The sequence below is a fragment of the Primulina huaijiensis genome, chromosome 3 (genome assembly GCF_012295235.1).
Source record: "Primulina huaijiensis isolate GDHJ02 chromosome 3, ASM1229523v2, whole genome shotgun sequence".
NCBI lineage: Eukaryota > Viridiplantae > Streptophyta > Magnoliopsida > Lamiales > Gesneriaceae > Primulina > Primulina huaijiensis.
The window spans coordinates 25,453,916-25,476,035 of record NC_133308.1 but is presented as its reverse complement, the minus strand read 5'-3'; the positions used below and the strand labels follow the sequence as shown (position 1 = coordinate 25,476,035).

The window sequence follows — 22,120 nt, the reverse complement described above, 5'->3', positions numbered from 1 at the left end:
ATGTGGTGGAACAATACAGATTCACAAGGATGGGCGGGATATATTTTCATGATGAAACTCAAGACAATTAAGGGTGACATTAAAAAATGGAACATAGAGGTGTATGGCAGGGTGGAAATGAAATCAGCAGAGCTATTAAATAAAATCAGCAGAATTGACAAATTGGGGACTGAAGGGAGGGGTTCGGAGGAAACATCGAATGAGAGGAAATAAGCAAAATTGATGTTAGAGGAATTGATATGTCGACAGAATCAAATAAATTACCAAAAAAGCAAGGTCAAATGGATTAAAGAGGGGGATCAAAACACAAAATTTTTTCATTCACTCCTAAATCAGCGGAAAAGCAAGTCCACCATCGACAGATTGGAAAGAAATGATGGTTCCATTACAACATGTGGGGACGAAATTGTGTCCAAAATTCTAGATTTTTTCAAGGGGCTGTACAGCATGCCGACCGCAAGATGATGGGGTATTGAAGGTGTCCAATGGTGCCCAATTGAAGAGGAGTTGAATCGAGATCTAGAAAAAAAAATTTCGGAAGAGGAGGTTAAGGATGCAGTCTTCAAGTGCGATGGAGGCAAGAGTCCAGGGGCTGATGGTTTTACCTTGGCTTTTTTCCAAGAGTGTTGGGATATAGTAAAAAATGATCTTATGAAGGTCTTTGATGAATTCTTTCACAGCGGCATCATAAATGGAGCAACTAATGAGACTTATATTTGCTTGATTAGAAAGAAAGTCGATTCGTGCAAAGTGAAGAATTCAGACCGATAAGTTTGATAACAAGTTTATATAAGATAATAGCGAAAGTCTTAACATCGAGGCTGAAAAAGGTGATAGCAGATACAATTTCAAATTCTCAAAATGCATTTGTCGAAGGAAGACAGATTCTAGATTGTGGACTTATAGCGAACGAACTGCTTGAAGAAGGGAGGAGAAAGAAAAAAAATGTTGGGTTTTGAAGGTGGATTTTGAGAAGGCGTACGATAATGTGAGCTGGGAGTTTTTGGATTTCGTTTTAATGAAAAAGGGATTTGGAAGAAGATGGAGATCATGGATACAGGGATGTGTGTCGAATGTATCATTTTCTGTTATGATTAATGGAAGGCCGAGAGGAAAATTTAGGGCTTTCAAAGGGCTCCGTCAAGGAGATTCATTGTCTCCTTTTCTTTTCAATTTGGTATTGGATGTAATGGGTAGAATGATCGACAAAGCAAAGGATAGGAATCTCATAAGAGGGATAGAGGTTGGTAGAGACAAGATCGAGATATCACACATTCAATTTGCGGATGATACGCTCTTCTTCGGACAGACTGATGATCACATAAGGTTCCTGGTGCAAGTTGTGAATTCTTTTTGTGATATGTCTGGATTGAAAATCAATTGGGAAAAGAGTGCTTTGTTGGGTATCCACCGTGAACAAGGAGAAGTAGAAAGGTTTGCGCTTCAATTGGGATGTATTAAGGAGAATTGGCCTATTAACTACTTGGGAGTACCGTTGGGAGGTAATCCGTTACAAGCATCGTTCTGGGAGCCCGTGGTTGCTAAATTGTCGAAAAAATTTGGCTTCGTGGAAGAAAGCATTCCTGTCAAGAGGGGGAAGATTAACTTTGATATTATCGGTTTTGAATTCCATTCCGATTTATTACATGTCTTTATTTAGGGTCCCCAAAGGTATAGCGGATTCGATGGACAAGATTGCTAGAAACTTTTTATGGGACGGAGAGGATGGTGATGGTCACATCCATTTGGTTGCATGGGAACAAGTGTGTAAACCAAAGGATAAAGGGGGATTGGGTGGTTGGAAAATTATTTTCAGAAATAAGGCCTTGCTCGGGAAGTGGTGGTGGAGATTTTTCGAAGAAGATGAGACATTATGGAAAAAGATAATTGTTAGTAAATATGGATTACAAGAAAATGGGTGGGATGCGGGGTTGGCAAGGAACGTCACGTTTAGATGCCCATGGAAGTTTATTTCCCGTTTATACCCGACTTTTAAACAGAGAGTTACTATTAAGGTGAGAGGAGGTAATAAGGTTAGATTTTGGGAGGATAGATGGTGGGGGGAGTCTTCGTTCAAAGAAAAATATCCAGCTTTGTTTCGTCTAGCATCACTTTACAATTTGCCAATATCATTTTTTGTCCATTTTGACAATGTCACGCGCAATCAATCTTGGGACTTCCATTTTAGAAGGGTTGTGAGAGATGGGGAGATTACTCAGTTGTCAGAGTTATTAGTAGTTTTAGATTCAGTCACGTTAGTTGAAGAGGTAGATGGTTTTATTCAGTGGAGCGGGGATTCTACGGGTATTTTCTCTGTCAGTTCATTCTACGAGTCTTTTTTCCCAGATAATCCTTCATCAGAGTTTCACTTATTCTATCCTATTTGGAAAGTTCCGGTTCCAAACAAGATCCAGCTTTTTTCTTGGACAGCTGCTCTGGGTAAGCTACCGACCTCGGAGATGATTCAAAAGAGATGCCCCAGCATTGTTTTGTGTCCCAATTGGTGCTGTGCAGAAATGATATAGAGACTCAGGATCACATGCTCATCCATTGCCCATTCTCGACATCATTGTGGGCTAGAGCTTTGCAAGAGATGCGGCTGGTTTGGGTTATACCTAAGTCAACAAAGGACTTATTCAATACGGACTTGGGACAGCATACCGGTAATAGAGGAAGAATTTTTTGGCATGTCGTGGTTCATTGCATTTGTTGGATGGTTTGGTTGGAGAGAAACAGAAGAATTTTCGAAGAGATTGAGGCAAATACGGAAATATGCTGGGAAAATATCAAAATTAACATTGCTATGTGGATTGGCAATCATAATGATTTCAAGAATGTCTCTGTTTTAGATTTAATGAGAAATTGGGATTATGTGTATCACTAAGTTAGTTTTACTATTGTGTGCTACATTTTGACAGTGAACTTCTAGTCCACTGATGTACTTCTCTTAAATTTATTATTAATAATAAATATCGTTTCCTATAAAAAAAGTATTGAAAAGGCGCTAGGGGCCTAAACAACAATCAGTTTACTGATCACGGTAGATCGGTTTTGAACTGCCATTGTGCTAAGTATTAGCATCAACTAAAATGATTTTCGGTCTTTGTTGATGTTACTCTTACAGTCTTACTCCTGCAGTGCCAATGACCTGACTCTTGTTGCTGCATAACTAGAGGCTGCTATTATACACTTGGGTTCCATGATGTAATGCATAATTGCATTGGCACAACTTTTTTTTTTCCTTTTTTCATTCCAGATTACAAGCGAACGAAATAGTCAAGAAGGAAATTATACTCACTTCTTTAATTCTATTGCAACATATAGATCACATCCTCGAAGTTTGGTTATATGTTAACTTTTGTGTGTTGAGAATAAATACAGGAATTTTCTTACAAATTGTGTTGTTTTGGACACAGGAATTTTCTTACAAATTGTGTTGTTTTGGTTTAGACTGATGCTATTATTCTGCAAGTAAAATTTTCACAAGATTTGCACCGTCAATAGTTCAGTGCTTTGCACTCTGCATATAGGTAAAGTAAAAATTGGAGAAAGAATTTTGTAGTTGTTTATGATGTAATGGTGCCATTCTCTCATCAGTTTAATATCTCCATTATTTATTTGGGTGAATATGGTATTGTTATTCATATCCGCTGATAAAGGATGCTCAAGTATACTATTTGAGACAGTGCTTATTGCGTTAGATGATGCATGATTGTTGCCTGTACTTCCAGTTTTCCTAGTATTTAAGTTCATGGTTTTAACTTTAGTCTCATCTATATGGTCAATGGATACATCCTTGGTTGTTTCTTTTCATTTCGATGGATATGACCATGCATTATGCTCAATCCTCCTTTTTTAGGTATTGGCTGCACTTGGAACAAATTATTTTGAGAATATACTTCCTGACATCATTCGGAACTGCTCTCATTCAAAAGCTTCTGTTCGTGATGGTTACTTGACACTTTTCAAGGTGAATTTTGCTACAGATACTTATTTTGGTTTTGTCAGTTTCTGTTTACGATTTTATTTTATCTTTGCATTCTACTTGCAGTATCTACCAAGATCTTTAAATGTCCAGTTTCAGAAATACTTGCAACTGGTTCTTCCTGCCATTTTAGATGGTACTGCCTCTTTGAAATCTCATGATTTCTTTTGATGTTAATAGTTAAGCTGAATGTGCAATGCAATTATATTCTGGTCAAACAACTCGTGTTGTGTTTGGTGCTTTAATGTTATTTTTCATTTCCTTCAGGCCTAGCTGATGAGAATGAATCAGTCCGGGATGCAGCCCTCAGTGCTGGGCATGTATTGGTCCAATATTATGCGACAACGTATGTACTTCTCACACATGCATCTGAGACAATTTTAGGTCATTTAAGTTGCATTCTACCTATTATTAAATAATCTTCATTGCCATTATTATTATTATTAACTAAAAAGCCTTGATGATAACTTTTAGTGTGTCAAAAAAAGAAAAGAATATACCAAATGGTTGATTATCAATGTACAAAAACCATATACGTAGACCCAGAAGTGGACTGTAGATGGTACTAAATCCAAGAACCCCTGAGAGATTAAATAATCAACCAGATTGTCGGAGATCACATGATTGGAGCCCCTGTCAAGATTGCACTCGAAGGTACAACTGTCAAGTCTATGATAGCTTTCTCCATCTGAAGTGCGATAGTGCTAACTAGCAAGAGACAAGTGGCCCATTTCGACACCGTGCTTGTGCATTTGTGCCCTCCGTGGACTGTGTTAGCTCTGGTACCCAGGCACATTTGCATACTTGCTTTCAATGATTTAATTTTCATTTTTTTGGGTGGTATGGAGGCTGCAGAACCAAATGTCTCGGTGCTTGATGTGGCAAGGAAAGAGGCAGGGATGTGATTGTTTTCAATGGCGTCAGGTGTTTCCTTTGTTGGGAAGTTAAATAGTGTTTCCTTTGTTGGGAAGTTAAATACTGTAATTCATGGAATGTCTTCTAATCGTAGGAGATATTTAGTCAATGTAACTATCATCAGTCTTTTGTGTTTTTATCCCCTTGGGTCTGCAAACTATGTTCTGCCCTTGGATGACAGTATCTCCTATGATTAGAAGACATTCCTCGAATGACAGTAGTTACATTGACTCGGGATTCTTACTGACTAAACTCGATGTAACTCAACATGCATTTCAGCGGGTTGATGGCCGCCTCCCGCCTAGGCGGCCGCCATTTAGAACACTTATGTTTGGAGATCTCAACCTTCTTACCGAGAAAACTCGTTGGTTGCATTTCCCTTGTCAATTAAGTTCAATTCTCTACAAGTTCTCTGTCAATCTCACCCAATATCTGCTTTTCCTAATGCCTGGGTTTGCTCAGCTAACGTATCATTTCGTGCGGCAGTATAACAACTCCCTTTGTTCTTGAACCCACAGAGTAAATGTGAGATGCAATGATCTTGATGTATATTGCTACACCTTGATGTGGAAAATATTTGATTGCTTCAACCATGCCACATGGACAGAAAGCAATGTGAAATTTGTATGATAGGTCACAGGCTTTAATAGATATATTTCATTGAAAGCTTGCTAGTTTGTTGCAAGGTAATTCAAGAGAATTTGAACCCATATTAATTTCTCATTTTAAGATGGTTCTAGATGATTCTACCTCCGAAGTTTGAGTTCTCCGACAAAAGTTTAAATTTTATACTTTTCTGACCTACTTAAATTACCTAACCAAGTTGGTCATCTAAACGTGCGGCAATAGTTCATAAAATTACCTCTTCCTGTGCTCTTTTATTTACTCATTGTTCACTAATACCATATTGTATTCATCTTTAATGCCTTTTCTTTTGGTAAGATAAGGCTGAACTAGTATTTTTAATTTTAAGTTATTGCTTCAATCAGCCATTCACTTGATTTGAAAGCATTTGTCCTGTTCATTGCCCTTGTTAATTTGTTTATCTTGTCAGATCTTTGCCTCTACTCCTTCCTGCCGTTGAGGATGGCATATTCAATGATAATTGGCGTATTAGGCAGAGTTCAGTGGAATTATTGGGGGATCTCTTATTCAAGGTGAGTAGCAGTGGTGTTTTCTGTGCTTTGTTCACAAGTTGAAGCTACTTAGATCATGCATCATCTTATTTAGGTAGCCGGAACCTCTGGAAAAGCACTTCTTGAAGGTGGCAGTGATGATGAAGGTGCTAGTACTGAGGCACATGGACGGGCGATCATTGAAGTACTTGGAAGAGAGAAACGTAATGAAGTTCTTGCCGCATTGTACATGGTCCGTACTGATGTCAGCTTAACGGTCCGCCAGGTATAAATATTGAGGCTTACTTTTGTTTTGCTATTCTAGTTATATACTGTCGTATTTTTATTTCACGTTTCTGTTTTTCTCAGGCTGCGTTGCATGTATGGAAGACTATAGTTGCAAATACACCAAAGACTCTAAAAGAAATAATGCCAGTTTTAATGAACACGTTAATCATTTCTCTCGCATCCTCATCTTCAGAGAGGCGACAGGTTTCATGTCTCATATAGTCCGAGGAAATTAACTGACACGATGTATTTTATACGTAGTCGCTCTTTGAAATTTGTGTGCTGTAATTTTTTAGGTTGCTGGTCGATCCTTAGGTGAGCTTGTGCGGAAGCTTGGAGACAGAGTGCTTCCACTTATTGTTCCTATTTTATCTCAGGGTCTTGATGATCCAAATCCTCGCAGAAGACAAGTGAGTCTCCTTTTCCGCACTCATATAATTTGTTTTTTTTGCATCATTTTAAGTTGGGTTTGAAGAGAAATCTTGGTATGTGGTTGAGTTGTTTCTTTGTTATAGTGATTTGCTTCGCTCCCATGATTTGTATGTACCAGTTGAAACACTCAACACAATTCATTGATTTCAATGTAAGTGATTCACCATACTTGTCTTGAGGATAGATTTCAGCTCAAATATATCGATATGAATATGTATTTGATGTCACACCCTCGGCCTTGGGAACCACGAAAGCTTTTGCAAGCCATAGTTAAGGTCATGTGTATCAAATATTGAAGGAATTGTTTCGATAAGCACTGGGGGGAACTCTTTATCCAAACTAATATTTCACCAATAAAATTTATCCGGACCATTTTTGGCACAACCTGGTTCAAACCTTAATTATTATCCCTTAATAAGAGACCCACTCTCACATAAATTCATGTACTTTTGGTAGTTGTAACTATTTATTTTTTTTGTAAATGAGCTTATTTTATTAAATGGTTTACACTCTCTTGATAGGTTGGTAGATAAGATTATTTTTCTGATTTATGGCTGTTGATCTTTGTATCAAAGTGAATTGGAAGAATTTAGATTATCATTCAATTTTAGTGTCCTTTTCTTGACGGAACAATTCATTGCCTCTTAAAAGTTTTGGGTTATTCTCTTCAACTCTCATGGTTCTCTTCAAGTGTTGAAATGCAAGAGAGCTATTTGAAATTTAATTAATGTTTTACAATCGTCCAAAGACCAATTTCAATCATCCATTAGCGATTTGAAATGTCTCGGTCGAGGGCTGTCCACAGACCAATTTCTGTCATCCATAGCCTCCAACAATCATGAATTGGAATTTTGCATCTCTTTCAGTCCATTTTTTCAAACTAGTTACCTTTGTTACACCACAAGAAGCCAAAGTACAGAGTATTTACTCTTCGATAATGATAAACACATTAACGCCGATGAATTTGCAATTTTGACTCTATAATAACCAGTTTATATTTAATGAGGTCGAATATTTATCGTGTGGTGATCTTGTCCCACGTTTGAAATGGTGATTGGAATTGGATATTTAAGTTATTGCATTGGTCCTTTATTTAGTCACAAATATATAAATTAGTAGTTAGCAAATTGACCAAGTAACTCATTCAGGGATTTCAGCGGTGTTGAATGCTTTGCCGATGTAGTTCATGGCTCTGTTTAGAATACCAAAATGTGTAGCGGATGTCATGGAGAAGATTATTAGAGACTTCTTTTGGGAAGGAGCTGACGAGGATTCACGTGGTCATTGGGTTGCTTTGGAGAAGGTATGTACACCGAAGGAAAAAGGGGATCTGGGTATTGGGAATATTTGCTTAAGGACTTGGGCTCTTCTGGAAAAGTGGTGGTGGAGATTCTCACATGAAAGAGAGTCGTTGTGGAATAAAGTTATTGTAAACAAGTACGGGATGCAAAATAATGGATGGGATGCAGGTCTGGTTAGCAACATCATTTTTAGAAGCCGTTGGAAGTTTATCTCTAGAATTTACTTGGTTTTTCTCCAATCGGTGAGGTCTGTGTGAAGGGCAACATTTTAAGATTTTTGGAGGACATGTGGTGGAGGGATTCCTTTTCAAGGATCTTTATCCTTCACTATTCCATGTATTCTCAGTTCATAACAAACCCATTTCCCATTTTGCTCAGCTGGAAAATCCCTCATTTAATTCGGTTGTTTCTTGGAATTTACATTTTAGGCGGGAATTGACGAACATGGAAGTGGATGAGTTGAGTCTTTTGGTAGAGTCTTTGGAGAGGGTCAGATTGGTCGTAGAGGCTTTGGATTTTAGGAAATGGGTTGAGGTTCCTTCGGGTTTTTTCTCAGTTAAATATTTCTACAAGTCTTTTTTTTCCACTTAAGGGTTTTCCTTCGTTTCCATTCTTTCATGTAATTTGGAAAATGCCTATCCCATCGAAGGTACAAGTTTTCTCATGGGTTGTAGTGCAAGGGAAGCTTCCAACCTGTGAGACATTGCAAAAATGTTGGCCCACTTGTTTCTCCGCCCAATTTGGTGTGTACTGTGTTGGCGGGAGATGAAGTCACAAGACCACATCTTTCTTCATTTCCCATTCACGAGATGCCTAGATGGGTCTGATTTGGGTAGCTCCAAGGACAATGAAGGATTTATTTGCGGCTGATCTAGGGCGTGACCTTGGTAGGAGGGGGAGATTGCTTTGGACGGTGGTGGTTCATTGAATTTGATGGTATGTCTGGCTGGAAAGGAACAAGAGAATTTTCCAAGATATAGCGGAATCGGGTGAAATGTGTGGGGAAAAGATCAAATTGTGGGTTTTTATGTGGATTAGGAATCATAAAGAGTTTGCTATGTTCTTGGTTCTAGACTTAGTCAGAGATTGATGCTTATTATATTGTTGATATGTCTTGAGTTTTAGGGGCTCCGTGGGTGGATATCTTATCCTTTTTTTTGTAATTATTACATGATTTATATATATAAATATATAATATGATCTCGTTTCTTATAAAAAAAAAGTTTAGTATATTGGTAGAACATGTTTTTTTAATCATTGCTGTAGTGTGGCCTGGAGGTGGTTTACAAGAACATTCAACTGGTTGGGTAATTTATTGGCACGAGTAAGCATCCATAAGCGTAGTATCTAACTTGCTTTATTGGTTGCTATTAAGCTATTAGCAAGAAGCAAGCAGTGACTGAAATGCAAGAAAGATAAAGGTTTCGTATTGATGTTTCTTATTAGCCTAACTTTGTTACAAATTCTCAAACTTGCTATTTATGGACATTTTAAAGCATGTTTTGCTCTTGTTTTCGGATTGTTATTTAACTCCATACGTTACTTGAGGTGCAGGGTGTTTGCATTGGTCTCAGTGAAGTGATGGCCAGTGCTGGCAAGAGTCAGATACTGACTTTCATGGATGAACTGATTCCAACAATCCGGACTGCTCTTTGTGATAGGTATGCCATCATTTTGTTTAATTTATGATAGAGCATCTGTTAGCAATGGTGTGGGTATCATTGACCTCTTTTGTAACTTTCAGCGTGATTGAGGTTCGTGAGGCTGCAGGTTTAGCATTCAGTACACTGTACAAGGTATGCATTCTGTGTTACATCCTAGTATCTCTGCTGTAATGCATAAAATTGAGAAAATTAGAGTCGGGTTTTTCTTTTGTTATGATGTAGAGTGCTGGGATGCAAGCAATTGATGAAATTGTTCCTACACTTCTTCATGCTTTGGAAGATGATCAAACTTCTGATACTGCTCTCGATGGCTTAAAACAAATATTGAGGTATGTTTTCTTGGTCTTATTTTAGGTGGTTGTATGTTTCTTTTTAAATATTTATACAAAATAGTTTTTGCTTTTTCAGTGTCAGAACCTCTGCTGTGCTACCTCATATACTCCCTAAACTTGTTCAGCTACCACTTTCGTACGTACTAACATTCCCTAGTGGTTAAACACTTTTTATATGAATAGTACTCTACATGCCTTGTCAATTATCTTCGGTTTTCCTCTAGTGCCTTCAATGCACATGCTTTAGGAGCTTTGGCAGAGGTCGCAGGCGCTGGTCTTAGCCTCCACCTTGGTACAGTCCTTCCTGCTTTACTGGCTTCTATGGGTGACGACAATGAGGTATGTAGTCCTCTCTATTTCTCTGAGGAATAGTTTTGTTTGATTTTGTCCATAACCTAATGGGCATTTATTTATCTAATGATGTTATTTGTGTTCCTTTTTCAAATCCAATAGCTTGATCATTTACTGTTTCTATATGAAATCATAGGATGTTCAACATTTGGCAAAGAAGTCAGCAGAAACAGTTGTATTGGTTATTGATGAGGAAGGTGTCGAGTCTTTGATTTCAGAGCTTCTTAAAGGAGTTGCAGATAATCAGGCAGGATTTTCGGTTGATGTGATCTATGATATTGTGGTCCTGCCTTGAAGAATAATATTACCAAATACAGATAAAAAAAAGTTCTAATTTGAATCATATTTGCAGGCTTCAATAAGGAGAAGTTCTTCATATCTGATTGGGTACTTCTTCCAGAATAGCAAACTGTATCTGGTTGATGAAGCACCAAATATGATATCTACCTTGATAATTTTGCTCAGCGATCCAGATTCTGCGACAGTCTCAGTATGTAGATTATCTTTCTCATATTATCAGCTTAAGTTCCCTTTTTACCTTTCAGTGTTCTCTACAGGTTTCTTGGGAAGCTTTGTTGAGGGTTGTTAGTTCGGTTCCTAAAGAGGTTCTTCCTTCATATATCAAGCTGGTTCGTGATGCAGTGTCAACATCCCGGGACAAAGAACGAAGAAAGAAAAAAGTAACCAAAGACTTTAGATTTTTAGATTTCAACATGTCGAGAAAGTTTAAAGCATGACATAGTATTTTCTGTTTAATTCTTCTGTTGTCATAGTTATATGTACTGTTTGGGGTCTGCATCAGTTTCAAACAATTTGTGTGTTTTAATCATAAAAAATGTAGTTAATGATGAATTTATGACATTTTGTTTTATGAATACAGGGAGGACCAGTTCTTATACCTGGATTTTGTCTACCTAAAGCTCTTCAACCTGTCCTGCCTTTATTTCTCCAGGTAGTTCTGCGAAACCTGTGAAAGTTTGAAAGTAGAGATTTACTTGTTGCAAAATAAATTTGTTGGTTTAAGCTTTTCAAAACCCACAAATGGAAGAAAAACAGAAATGGGAAAATTGCCAAAAGTACCTGGAACTGCAATATACCTCTTTCAAACATATTTTTCTTTATAATTTTTTCTATATATGGTTTAATATTTGAGAAAAGCTTCTGGAGAATGTTCTTTTCGTGCATGATTGCTTTTCACCTTATTTTTCATCTTTTCCATACGCTTCATATCTTTTTTGGGTATCTGATTTATTGAAATGTGTGAAGTGTTCATCGTTTAGGCTGTCCACCTCGATTCACAATTTGGTACAACCTGCGAGGATTCTCAAATTACCATAACCAATGTGTACAATAAAACCTGTTGCACGCTTTTCCTATTGTGAAGTTTTATTTTGTGGTAAAAAGATTGCAGATTCGGAAATTGCAATGAAGCACACAGTGTAGCCGTGTGTAGTTGTATTGTTCACAGGAAAGCTCACTCCTATGATCTGTCCACATCCCTTTTTTCTGGTTTTCATCAAATTTTAGAAAACATGTGATTGATTTTATCTCTAAATCAAGGAAATTTGTTCTGTAGCAATCAAGAGTTTCTCATTTTCCTGTGAAGAAGAAGACAGTTTGCTGTGTCAAAAATAAATATGTAATTTGGGGGTACACATTAACATGTGTTGCTGTGTATTATTGTAGTCAGGGTTTGCCTTGACATTTATGGTGTTTCTATCGAACAAATTCTTGGTTTTCATTTGCTGAAGGTTTCACTTTAAATTCATCAATCAATAGTAACTAGACATGCCGAAGCTTACCCTTCCACACACTCACAAAACAGATGCAAAATAATCTGCACAACCTCTTCATTGGAAGAAAACTGAGCTAAAACTATATATGCCAAAGGTTGCATCTGAAGTTACTCATCAAAGGAAACAACTTTTTTCAGTTTTCTTTGGAATATATTTTTAGTCGATCCATAAATTGAGGTGCACTTTTCACCCCTCCACTCTTACGTGCAGTTTATCTTGTATTTTGTTTGTTTTGCACCCATTTCTTGTGTTTTTTGTTTGTGGTGTGCTGCTACAGCTCTTTTAATTGCAATGCTTGCATGCCATAACTCTGTTAATTGCCAGAGTTCTTAAATTATAGTTTCTGTTTTTTTCCCTATCTGGATTCCTTTTATCAAGTTATTTATATGTTTCAATTGCTTAAGACACGGGGTTGTTTTTAAATTTGCTGGACAGTCAGTCAATATGTCCATTTAATGAATAGTGAGTCCTTTCTTCCGTGATGAACTGTAATAATATAGTGCCAAAAGTTTCCAAGTGGAAAGATTTTAGTTCGAATTTTTTCTTATCATATTTTATTTACAAAAGGTATCTGAACAGATATTAATTGTGTTTATTGAGTGGGATGCACCATATCACATTCATTTTTTTAAAAGATATATTCATGTTTAAATCAAACTATGGGTCAAGTGGTTTAAAAACTACTAGTTGATTATGCTAGTATAATCCTGTGTTAGCCTGTGCTTGGAATTTTGCCCATCTGAGTTTATAAATTGAACGTCTGAACCCATTTTCTGGTTAACTAACTTGGTGAGAAGGCTCATTTTATATTTATTATTTTTGGCATTGTGAAGTGTTATTGTCCATTTACTGTGGTGTTCACATCACTTGATTATAAATGTATATGCTATGAGATTGGTATCTGTTTTGGAGGAGTCCGCCATGGTCCTGTCAAACTTTGATTCTACTCAATGTGGTGCCATGTCTGTCCGTGCAAAACATTTTTTTATTTTTTATAAACTTTTATTCATTAAAAGAGCTGATCTGCAATTTTACCTTTTCAGGGTCTTGTAAGTGGGTCAGCTGAACTGAGGGAGCAAGCAGCTTTAGGTCTTGGGGAGTTGATTGAAGTAACCAGCGAAAAGGCACTAAGAGAATTTGTCATTCCAATTACAGGGTACATAGGATAAAAGTTTTGATTGGCACACTTTATTTCCTGATTTACGTTTAGTTGATCAGAAGGTTATAGCACTTTTTCCACGGGGATGAATCATCAAGAGGCTAATTTTTTTCTTGCATAACCCCTCGATTAATGAATATCTATTGGGTTTTACCGCAAAAAATTTTCAATTTTCACCAGGCATGTGATCTGTTTTTTCCTTGGAAATGCTAATTAAGCATCAAATATATCTTACATACTTCTTGATTTACCGTACTATATGTTCTCATTCGTTTACAGAATTTTTATCATGCGAAAGAAGTTTATCTTGGTTGATCTTCCTTGTTTTATGTCAACTAGTGTCATATATAAAATTTGTTCTTTTTTAATTTTTGGTTATCGTACTTTTTGTTTTTGCTATGATCACTTCGGTATTCTGTTGTCAAAAGATATTTTATTATTTTTTCTCAATTATCAATCTCATTGGCTGAGATATTAGTTATAACTTATAAATACTTTTGATGGGTCGACATCAGTCTTGCATGTTACTTCTGCAGCCCTCTAATTCGGATCATAGGTGACCGATTTCCCTGGCAAGTAAAGAGTGCAATTTTGTCAACTTTGAGCATCATGATACAAAAGGGTGGGATAGCGCTGAAGCCTTTTCTACCCCAACTTCAAACAACTTTCATCAAATGTTTACAAGATAACACAAGGTCAGTTCATAATAGGGATGCATATCCAATCGGGTCAATCCGGAACCAGTTTAATCGTTTCCGGATTGAATTGAATCTGGCATCAATGTTGAATCGGATTGGGTTGCTTGAAAATGGATCCGTAACCATTTTAATCCAGTCTTGTTGAATCAGTTTCCATGATATATTAAATTTTTTTGAAACCATAAATAACTTTTTGTGTAGTTAATTGTTGGATAAAAAATAAAAATTGATTGATGATGAATAAATCCGATTTATTTGGGTTTTGGTTTCGGATTGAATTATGCTTCTAAAATCCAATCTGGTATCCAAAAAGATTGGTACAGTTCCCTTACCCCACATCCGGAACAGGTCCGGTAACATCCCTAGTTCATAATAGCAAATATTGCTTAATAGTTAAATGGGCATTCATGCTTGAATATCAAGCTTCATCGATTTGGGATTCATTCGCTGCAAGTATTAACGAGACTGAAATGAAGCTACTGATTTCTGCTTGATAAATTCCTTTTGCAGGACTGTTCGTTCAAGTGCTGCCTTAGCCCTCGGGAAGCTTAGTGCTCTCAGTACTAGGATTGATCCTTTAGTTGGTGATTTGTTATCCGGTCTACAGGTGATGATCATAGTTTTGTGCTTTCTGATTACTGGTCTTAAAGCTCTATGACATAATGTTGCTTATCAAACTAACCAGGCATCAGAGCCTGCAATTCGGGAGGCAATTTTAACAGCTCTGGAAGGTGTGATCAAGAATGCTGGAAAAAGTTTAAGCAGTGTTGTAGTAACTCGTGTTCACGCTCTGCTAAAGGATATGATATACAATGAAGATGATCAGATACGAAATTCTTCTGCAATCATTTTGGGTATCTTATCTCAGGTGAATAGCAAGAATCTTTGTTTCATTAACATCACTTCCTTGTATCAACATATTTGAAAATTTTTCGTCTTTGTTTGGTATACTAGTGTTGATAGTAAAAGTGGTCTTCTACTGATTGTGATATCCTAAGCTGAACTACTTAGCATTCCCAAAGCTAGAATGCCCGAAGGATGAAGCGAGAAATAACTATTCTTCACATGGCGTGAGTACATGACATCAAAATTATGCAATGGGACTAAGTGTGACATAAAAGTAGGGATGTAATCGAGCAGACCCGAGCCGAACTCTGGAATGTTTTGAGTTTGATTCGTTTTTATCGAGACGAGTTCGAGCTTTATTTAACGAATATATTCATGGTTCACGAGCTTATTCAAGCTTTTATCGAGCATAAACGAGCTTAATAAATATGAATTATACATTTAAATTTTCATTAAATTCATTAAAAATAAATTATTTATTTAGAGAAAAATATTACATTCTTATTAAAATTTGTAAATTTATTATAATAAATAAATTTAATAGATTTTTTTCTATATTTCACAAGTAATGTGCTAAATCAATAAATCAAATATTAAAACTATTATTTTTTCATCTAAGAGATGACTCATGAACTTACTACCGAACATGTTCACGAGCTAACGAACCGAATATTGTAAAGTTTGAGCTTGGTTCGTTTGTCTTAATGAGCCTTATTAAATGAGCTCAAACGTGCTTTTATGGAATCGAGCTTCGAATAGCTCACAAACGGTTTGGTTCATTTGCGTCCCTACATAAAAGACCATATGACAGTTCTGTATAGAATTTATTGTATATCTGCAGGTATGTGGAGAGGTGTTGGTCATGATGGTGTCTGGGGTAAGGGGAGGACATGTTGACCATATATTATTGCATTTGTATTAATCAACCCTCCACTATAACTTGGGAGCTTGATTAACGATCTATTTGATGCACCACATTTCTGCAAAAGTCGTTCTCTTATATTAATGCATCTGTAGTTTTCAAAGCCCGTTTGTAAGTAAAATAGTTAATTTAGTTATTCTATTGTTCAAGATTGCAATTTGTTACTTGAATAAATTTTGGACTGTTCAAATAAAGATAAAGGTGATCTTGTTGATAAGCAAATGCTACATTTGTGCAACAGTACTTGGACAATGCTCAAATTTCTGAAGTACTCAAAGAAGTTGCAGATTCAGTCTCCTCTTCTTCCTGGATAACGAGGCATGGATCAATACTTGCCATAACTTCAATGCTTAGGCATAATGCTTCCGTTATATATGGCTCTCCATTGCTTCCAAATATTGTTGATTGCCTGAAAAGTGCTTTGAAGGATGAAAAGGTAATGCTCTACTTCTCTAACTTGAATATTCAAGTTAATAAAAATCAATAGTTCCCATTCCTATATCTGCATCACTCATCACCATTACGAATACCTAATAATTGAAGAATAGTGTACCATTTTACACTCTTAACATGTTTGAACTAAGAACAACTGATGAGTACAAGTGCTCAAAAGTGTTCACTGATTGTTCCTGCCTTCTTAAATTTCCAACGTGTTACTGTTGATGTAATGGTACCAATATCTTTTATTTTTTGTAATATTTTGTTAATACTCAGCGACATTATTTTAATTGTTTTTTTTATAGGAGACGATATTTTATTAATAATATGATGAGAACAAGTACATCATTGGATTAGTGGTCCACTTTCGACAGGAATTACATAATTTCAATGTTCTATCAATGATACACATAAGCTCAATATCGCAACATGTCTAAGATTGAGACGTTCTTAAAGTCATCATTAGTGCCGATCCACATAGCAACTTTGATTTTGATTTTTTCCTAGCTCTTTGATTTCTTTCCAGCCATATTGTCCAGCATATGCCGTGAACCACCACTTGCCAAAAAATTCTTCCCCTCGTACCAGTTAGCTGTCCTAGTTCCATAGTGAATAAATCCTTCGTTGACTTTAGGCATCACCCAAACCAGTCCCAGCTCTTGCAAAGCTCTAGCCCACAATCCGGTCGTTTTCCGTTTCATTTCTACACAACACACACCAATTTGGACACATAGCAATGAAGGGCTAGTTTTTTTGCAACATCTTCGAGGTAGGCAGCTTACCCTGAGTCGCTATCCACGAGAAACCTTAAATCTTTTTTGGTACCGGAACCTTCCAAATAACGGGAAAGCGAGAATAGGGAAAAAAATACTCAAAGAAAGATTTAACTGAGAAAATACCTGATGAATCCCCACTCCACACACGATAATCATCTACCCCTTCAACCAACGTAGTCCTCTCTAACACACCTAATAACTCAGACAACTGGAAAAGCTCCTCCTCTTTCACAGTCCTTCTAAAATGAAAATCCCAGGATTGAGAAGACGTGGAGTTGTCAAATTGAACAAAGTATGATATAGGCAAATTGTGAACCACGGATAACTGAAATAATGCCGGAAAAAGTTCTTTAAAAGAAGAATCTCCCCATCACCTGTCTTCCCAAAATCTAGTCTTGTTACCTCTTCTCACCTTAATAGAAATTAGTTGCTGAAAAATCGGGTATAGTCGGGAAATAAACTTCCATGGACAACTAAACGTCTCGTTTATTGCTAATTTACTTACAATGATCTTCTTCCTCAACGTCCCTTTTTCTGCATAAAATCTCCACCACCACTTCCCCAACATAGCCTTGTTTCTCAAAACAATATTCCCAACGCCCAATCTGCCTTTTTCCTTAGGGTTGCACACATGATCCCACGCAACCAAGTGACTATGTAAATCTCCATCCGCTCTGTCCCATAAAAGTTTCTTGAAATCTTCTCCATCACTTCCGCTATACCTTTAGGCACACTAAAAAAAGACGTAATAAATCGGGATTGCATTTAAAACCGATGTTATCAAGGTTAATCTTCCCTATCTTGACAAAAAGCTTTTTTCCAACTTGCCAATTTTTTCGACATCTTAGACACAATGGGGTCCCAACACGAAGCTTGTGACGGATTTCTTCCTTAAGGCACTCCCAAATATTTAATAGGCCACATCTCCTTACCACATCCAATTTGTTGTGCTAACAGTTCTACTTCTTCTTGTTCACAGTGGATACCCAACAAAGCACTCTTTTCCCAATTGATTTTTAATATAAACAAATCGCAAAAATATATCCAACTTGCACCAGAAACCTGATATGGTTTTCATTCCTCACAAAGAAAAGTGTATCGTCCACAAACTGAATGTGAGATATCTCTATCCTATCTCTACCAACCTCGATCCCGTTTATTAAATTCCCTTCTTTTGCTTTATCGATCAATCTCCCCAACACATCCACCACCAAATTGAACAAAAAAAGAGACAGCAGATCTCCTAGTCTAAGCTCTTTATACGCCTTAAATATAATCCTTGGCCTCCCGTTAATCATAACAGAAAATGATACATTCGACACACATCCTTTGATCCATCTTTTCCATCTCCCTCCAAACCCCTTTTTCATCAAAACAAAATCCAAAAACTCCTAATTCACATTGTCATAAGCCTTTTCGAAATCCACCTTCGATACCCGTCCTTTTTTTTTCTTTCTCCTTCCTTCTTTGAGTAGTTCATTCGCTATAAAACCACAATCAAGTATTTGTCTTCCCTCAACGAAAGCATTCTGAGATTCGGATATTGTCTCTGCTATCACATTCTTAATCATTGTTGTTAAAACTTTTGCTATTATCTTATATAAACTTGTTATCAGGCTAATCGGTCTGAAATCCTTCACTTTGAACTATTCATTTTTTTCGGAGCAAACATATGTATGTTTTGTTGGTTACACCATTTATGATTCCGCTCTGAAAGAACTCATCGAAAACCTTCATTATATCTCCTTTGACTATCTCTCAGCACTCTTGTAAAAAATGCCAAAGTAAAGCCGTCGGCCCCGAGACTCTTACAACCTTAACATTGAAAAACTGCTTTCTTGACCTCCTCTTCGGANTATTATTAATTTGATTCTTTCGACAATACTTTATGAGTGTCCTACTGTTATTAGTTTCAATTGCGTTCAAATTCTTCAAACCTTGATACATTTGTACTCCTTGTGGAGATTCTTCAACCCCTTGTCTTGTTTCTAAATTACTCTTTATATACTGACATGACCTTTATCTCTCATTTGTTATATTATCTCTCATGAATATTTTAACAAATCTTTCTTCCGTATTTCTCTAATCACCAAATGGTGGATAACTTTTTTCTTGCAAAATACTGATGAGTATAGCAGAATACCCTAAAAATGCGTTGTTTGACTTGGACCTTTGCTTAACCAGAAAATATTGGCATGAATATTTACGCAATTGAAAATAGTTCACGGAGTACACTCGGAGCCAGTCGGTTAAGGATGAGCAAATTATATTCCTATTCAAGAGTATTAGCTTAGGGGGAAACATATTCGAAAAATCAGAACTCCGAGCATGGTGCAATAGGATATTAATGTTGCATGACTTTGTCGAGGACTTGTCTGTAATATATTAAGGTTAGCATGATAATTTTTAAGGCTTTTTGGAAAAAAAGAGGATGCTTCGAGGGTTTGAGAGAGAAAATAGCAAAGTACTTCTAGAGATTCAAGGCTTGGGTTCAGACCCACTTTTTTACGTGCTGGCATGCTTCTTATCGGTTTCTATATCCAGTCAGTACTGATTTCCAGCACTCTTTTTAAGCAAAGATAAAAAATTGTAGTTTGAAAATTGTAATATGTTCAGAATGAACTAAATAATTGAATTTTGTAAGTTTAGAAAACGAGGGAAAAAAAGGGTCAGGATGAACGTAGCTCTTAAATTAACTAAATGCCTCAAGTGTTTTGGCCTTGATACCTAAACTAAAGGATATTTTGTAATGGCCTCAGTATTTGTTGACTGTGAATCATGTACTACGGAAGATCTCTTCTTTTGCATGTGTGAACCTACTACAAGTATGATTTTTTTTATCTGTAAAAAAATGCCATAAATCAAGTTAGAAACACGAACAACTACATCTCTTATGAATTTATTGTAAGGGTGTGAACTATCTTATTGACTGAGCTAAAAATATCTTTGCGAAAACATCAAACATTTTGAAGGCATAATTAATAAAAATGCTTGTCTTGTGGATCTAATACTTGCAGTTCCTTGTCCGTGAATCATCGGTACGGGCTCTGGGAAGACTTTTACTTTACCAAGTCCGGATTGAGCCTTCTAACACTTCTGCGCATTTGGCAACATTGACTTCTGTGGTATTGGCCATGCAAGATGACTCAAGTGAAGTCAGAAGAAGAGCCTTAAGTACTGTGAAGACGGTCTCCAAAGTATATATATTGCACGAGCTTAGTCAATAATAGTGCAGTAGTTGTGTTATATCACGAATTTTGTATTTTATCCTTCACGAATCTCATAATTCATATTTTTGGCAGGCTAATCCCCAGGCAGTCATAATTCATACTTCATTATTTGGTCCTGTGCTTGCTGAATGCTTGAAGGATGGATCTACCCCTGTAAGGCTAGCTGCAGAAAGATGTGCTTTACACAGCTTTCAATTGGTTAAGGGTATGTATTTCTTTCCATTTACCTCATATGCATCTTGATTCTTTTTGCATCAGCTATGGGAGCCGGGGTTTGTGATTCTATATTTATGCACAAGTATTTCCAAAAGTACAATATTTGCTTAGATCAATTTTTAACGCCCATTTTTCTCTATCATCATACAGGCACAGAAAATTTACAAGCTGCGCAAAAGTATATCACAGGCTTAGATGCCAGGAGAATATCAAAGCTCCCGGAATACAGGTGAAGTGCCATGTTCATTTTACTTTGATAGGATCTTGTTGGATATTTTATTGTGTTCTTTTTTCATGTCTGTCTCAATCCGATTCTCAATAGATAGAACCTATGTATGCTCCTTGAATACAGCTGCTTTGCCTTTGTTTGGCTTCAAGTTATGTACGCCAATCGACTATGGTTGTGACTTCATGCATGGTTCTTTCCTCTGAAAATGGGGATCAAATCAGATCCCTTATAAATGAATATTGAGAGGGTGGGGGTGATCGAATCCTCTTCGTTCACTTAAATTAATAAAATAAATTTGTTGTACAATTACTAATTAAATGAACCAGGAGCCAATAGATAGACCTCGAGTGTCAGAAAGTTGTCTAAAGAAGTGACAATCCAAAGGGAGATGGATCCATGGCAATAGATATGGGATATTGACAGGGGCTGAGCCACTAGTTATATATGGAGTGCCCATATTGAAGATGCATTTAATGGTCAATCTATATATACATTGCTACTCTACCTTGCATTCATCTCCTGTTATGTGATCCGAACATTCGAGCAAGGACATATTTACCATCTTCAAATCTGTTTGTAGAAACTAGATTCTCACGACAAATAACTCAGGCTCCTTTTGTGCAGTGATGACAGTGAAGACGAGCCAACAAGCTCTGAGTGAAATAGTGCTTCAGTCAAACACAGTTTTGGTTTGTTTTCAACGTCTTTCCTTGAATATTAATGTCAAAGAAGATCGGTGATCAGAACCAAGATCGTGAATGCATTTTCCTGCTGCGAAGAACATATACAAACACAATATATGTACAGACACCTGTGGTGGAAATGTGATTCTTCATTCCCAGTACCCCGACTCTGTTGTATTTATTGGAATATATCACTCTGAATTATCAGTTTTGAGTTAACTGGAACTTAGGGACGGCACCTAGTTATGATATATCACTCTGGAGAATCAGTTTTGACTTTTGAGTTAGCAGGAACTTAGAGAAGGCTCCTGGTTATGCATCAGATATAAACTTTTGCAGAACAATCTATGAAGTTAATTGAAATGTGTTCTTAAACTATATAATTTATCAAGGACTTCAGCTTGGTGAAATTATGATGTTACTCAAATATGTATTATTTTGAATTTTTTATGCAATATTTTTTTTAAATTAATAATTGTGTCACTATATATTTTATTTCTAATATTTACTTACCACTGAGCAATTATATAACGATCATCGAATTTATCAGAATTGCTTGCAAAAGTACATGGGAAACTAAATGTTGATGTCACAAAATTCTGCCTGAAATTGTCGACAAAATATATGTATATGGAGTTCTATCGTCTGTAGGAAGTACATTTGCCCATTGAAGATGATGATAAATTACGATTTATCTTGGATGATTCCGACATGCAGTGTATACATTTATATATTGAATATGAG

At 36.6% G+C, this 22,120-nt stretch overlaps 1 protein-coding gene across 1 annotated transcript in view; it reads left to right on the top strand.

Moving 5' to 3' along the window:
• LOC140972614 (protein ILITYHIA) overlaps nt 1-21,803 on the top strand; it is a 26,180-nt gene extending 4,377 nt beyond the window's left edge. Inside the window, exons 5-32 of the mRNA XM_073435007.1 lie at nt 1,028-1,548; nt 1,661-2,439; nt 2,526-2,602; nt 3,860-3,970; nt 4,052-4,121; nt 4,253-4,331; nt 5,955-6,057; nt 6,131-6,301; nt 6,385-6,507; nt 6,600-6,713; nt 9,591-9,697; nt 9,781-9,832; nt 9,923-10,029; nt 10,109-10,168; nt 10,257-10,371; nt 10,520-10,630; nt 10,736-10,873; nt 10,941-11,063; nt 11,264-11,335; nt 13,223-13,335; nt 13,875-14,033; nt 14,547-14,643; nt 14,722-14,904; nt 16,046-16,240; nt 20,036-20,215; nt 20,321-20,453; nt 20,615-20,693; nt 21,318-21,803. Of these exons, the coding sequence (XP_073291108.1) occupies nt 1,028-1,548; nt 1,661-2,439; nt 2,526-2,602; nt 3,860-3,970; nt 4,052-4,121; nt 4,253-4,331; nt 5,955-6,057; nt 6,131-6,301; nt 6,385-6,507; nt 6,600-6,713; nt 9,591-9,697; nt 9,781-9,832; nt 9,923-10,029; nt 10,109-10,168; nt 10,257-10,371; nt 10,520-10,630; nt 10,736-10,873; nt 10,941-11,063; nt 11,264-11,335; nt 13,223-13,335; nt 13,875-14,033; nt 14,547-14,643; nt 14,722-14,904; nt 16,046-16,240; nt 20,036-20,215; nt 20,321-20,453; nt 20,615-20,693; nt 21,318-21,354 (4,209 nt within the window). The 3' untranslated portion in view covers nt 21,355-21,803. The remainder of the gene's footprint in view (nt 1-1,027; nt 1,549-1,660; nt 2,440-2,525; nt 2,603-3,859; nt 3,971-4,051; nt 4,122-4,252; nt 4,332-5,954; nt 6,058-6,130; nt 6,302-6,384; nt 6,508-6,599; nt 6,714-9,590; nt 9,698-9,780; nt 9,833-9,922; nt 10,030-10,108; nt 10,169-10,256; nt 10,372-10,519; nt 10,631-10,735; nt 10,874-10,940; nt 11,064-11,263; nt 11,336-13,222; nt 13,336-13,874; nt 14,034-14,546; nt 14,644-14,721; nt 14,905-16,045; nt 16,241-20,035; nt 20,216-20,320; nt 20,454-20,614; nt 20,694-21,317) is intronic.
• The last annotated feature ends 317 nt before the right edge of the window (nt 21,804-22,120 follow it).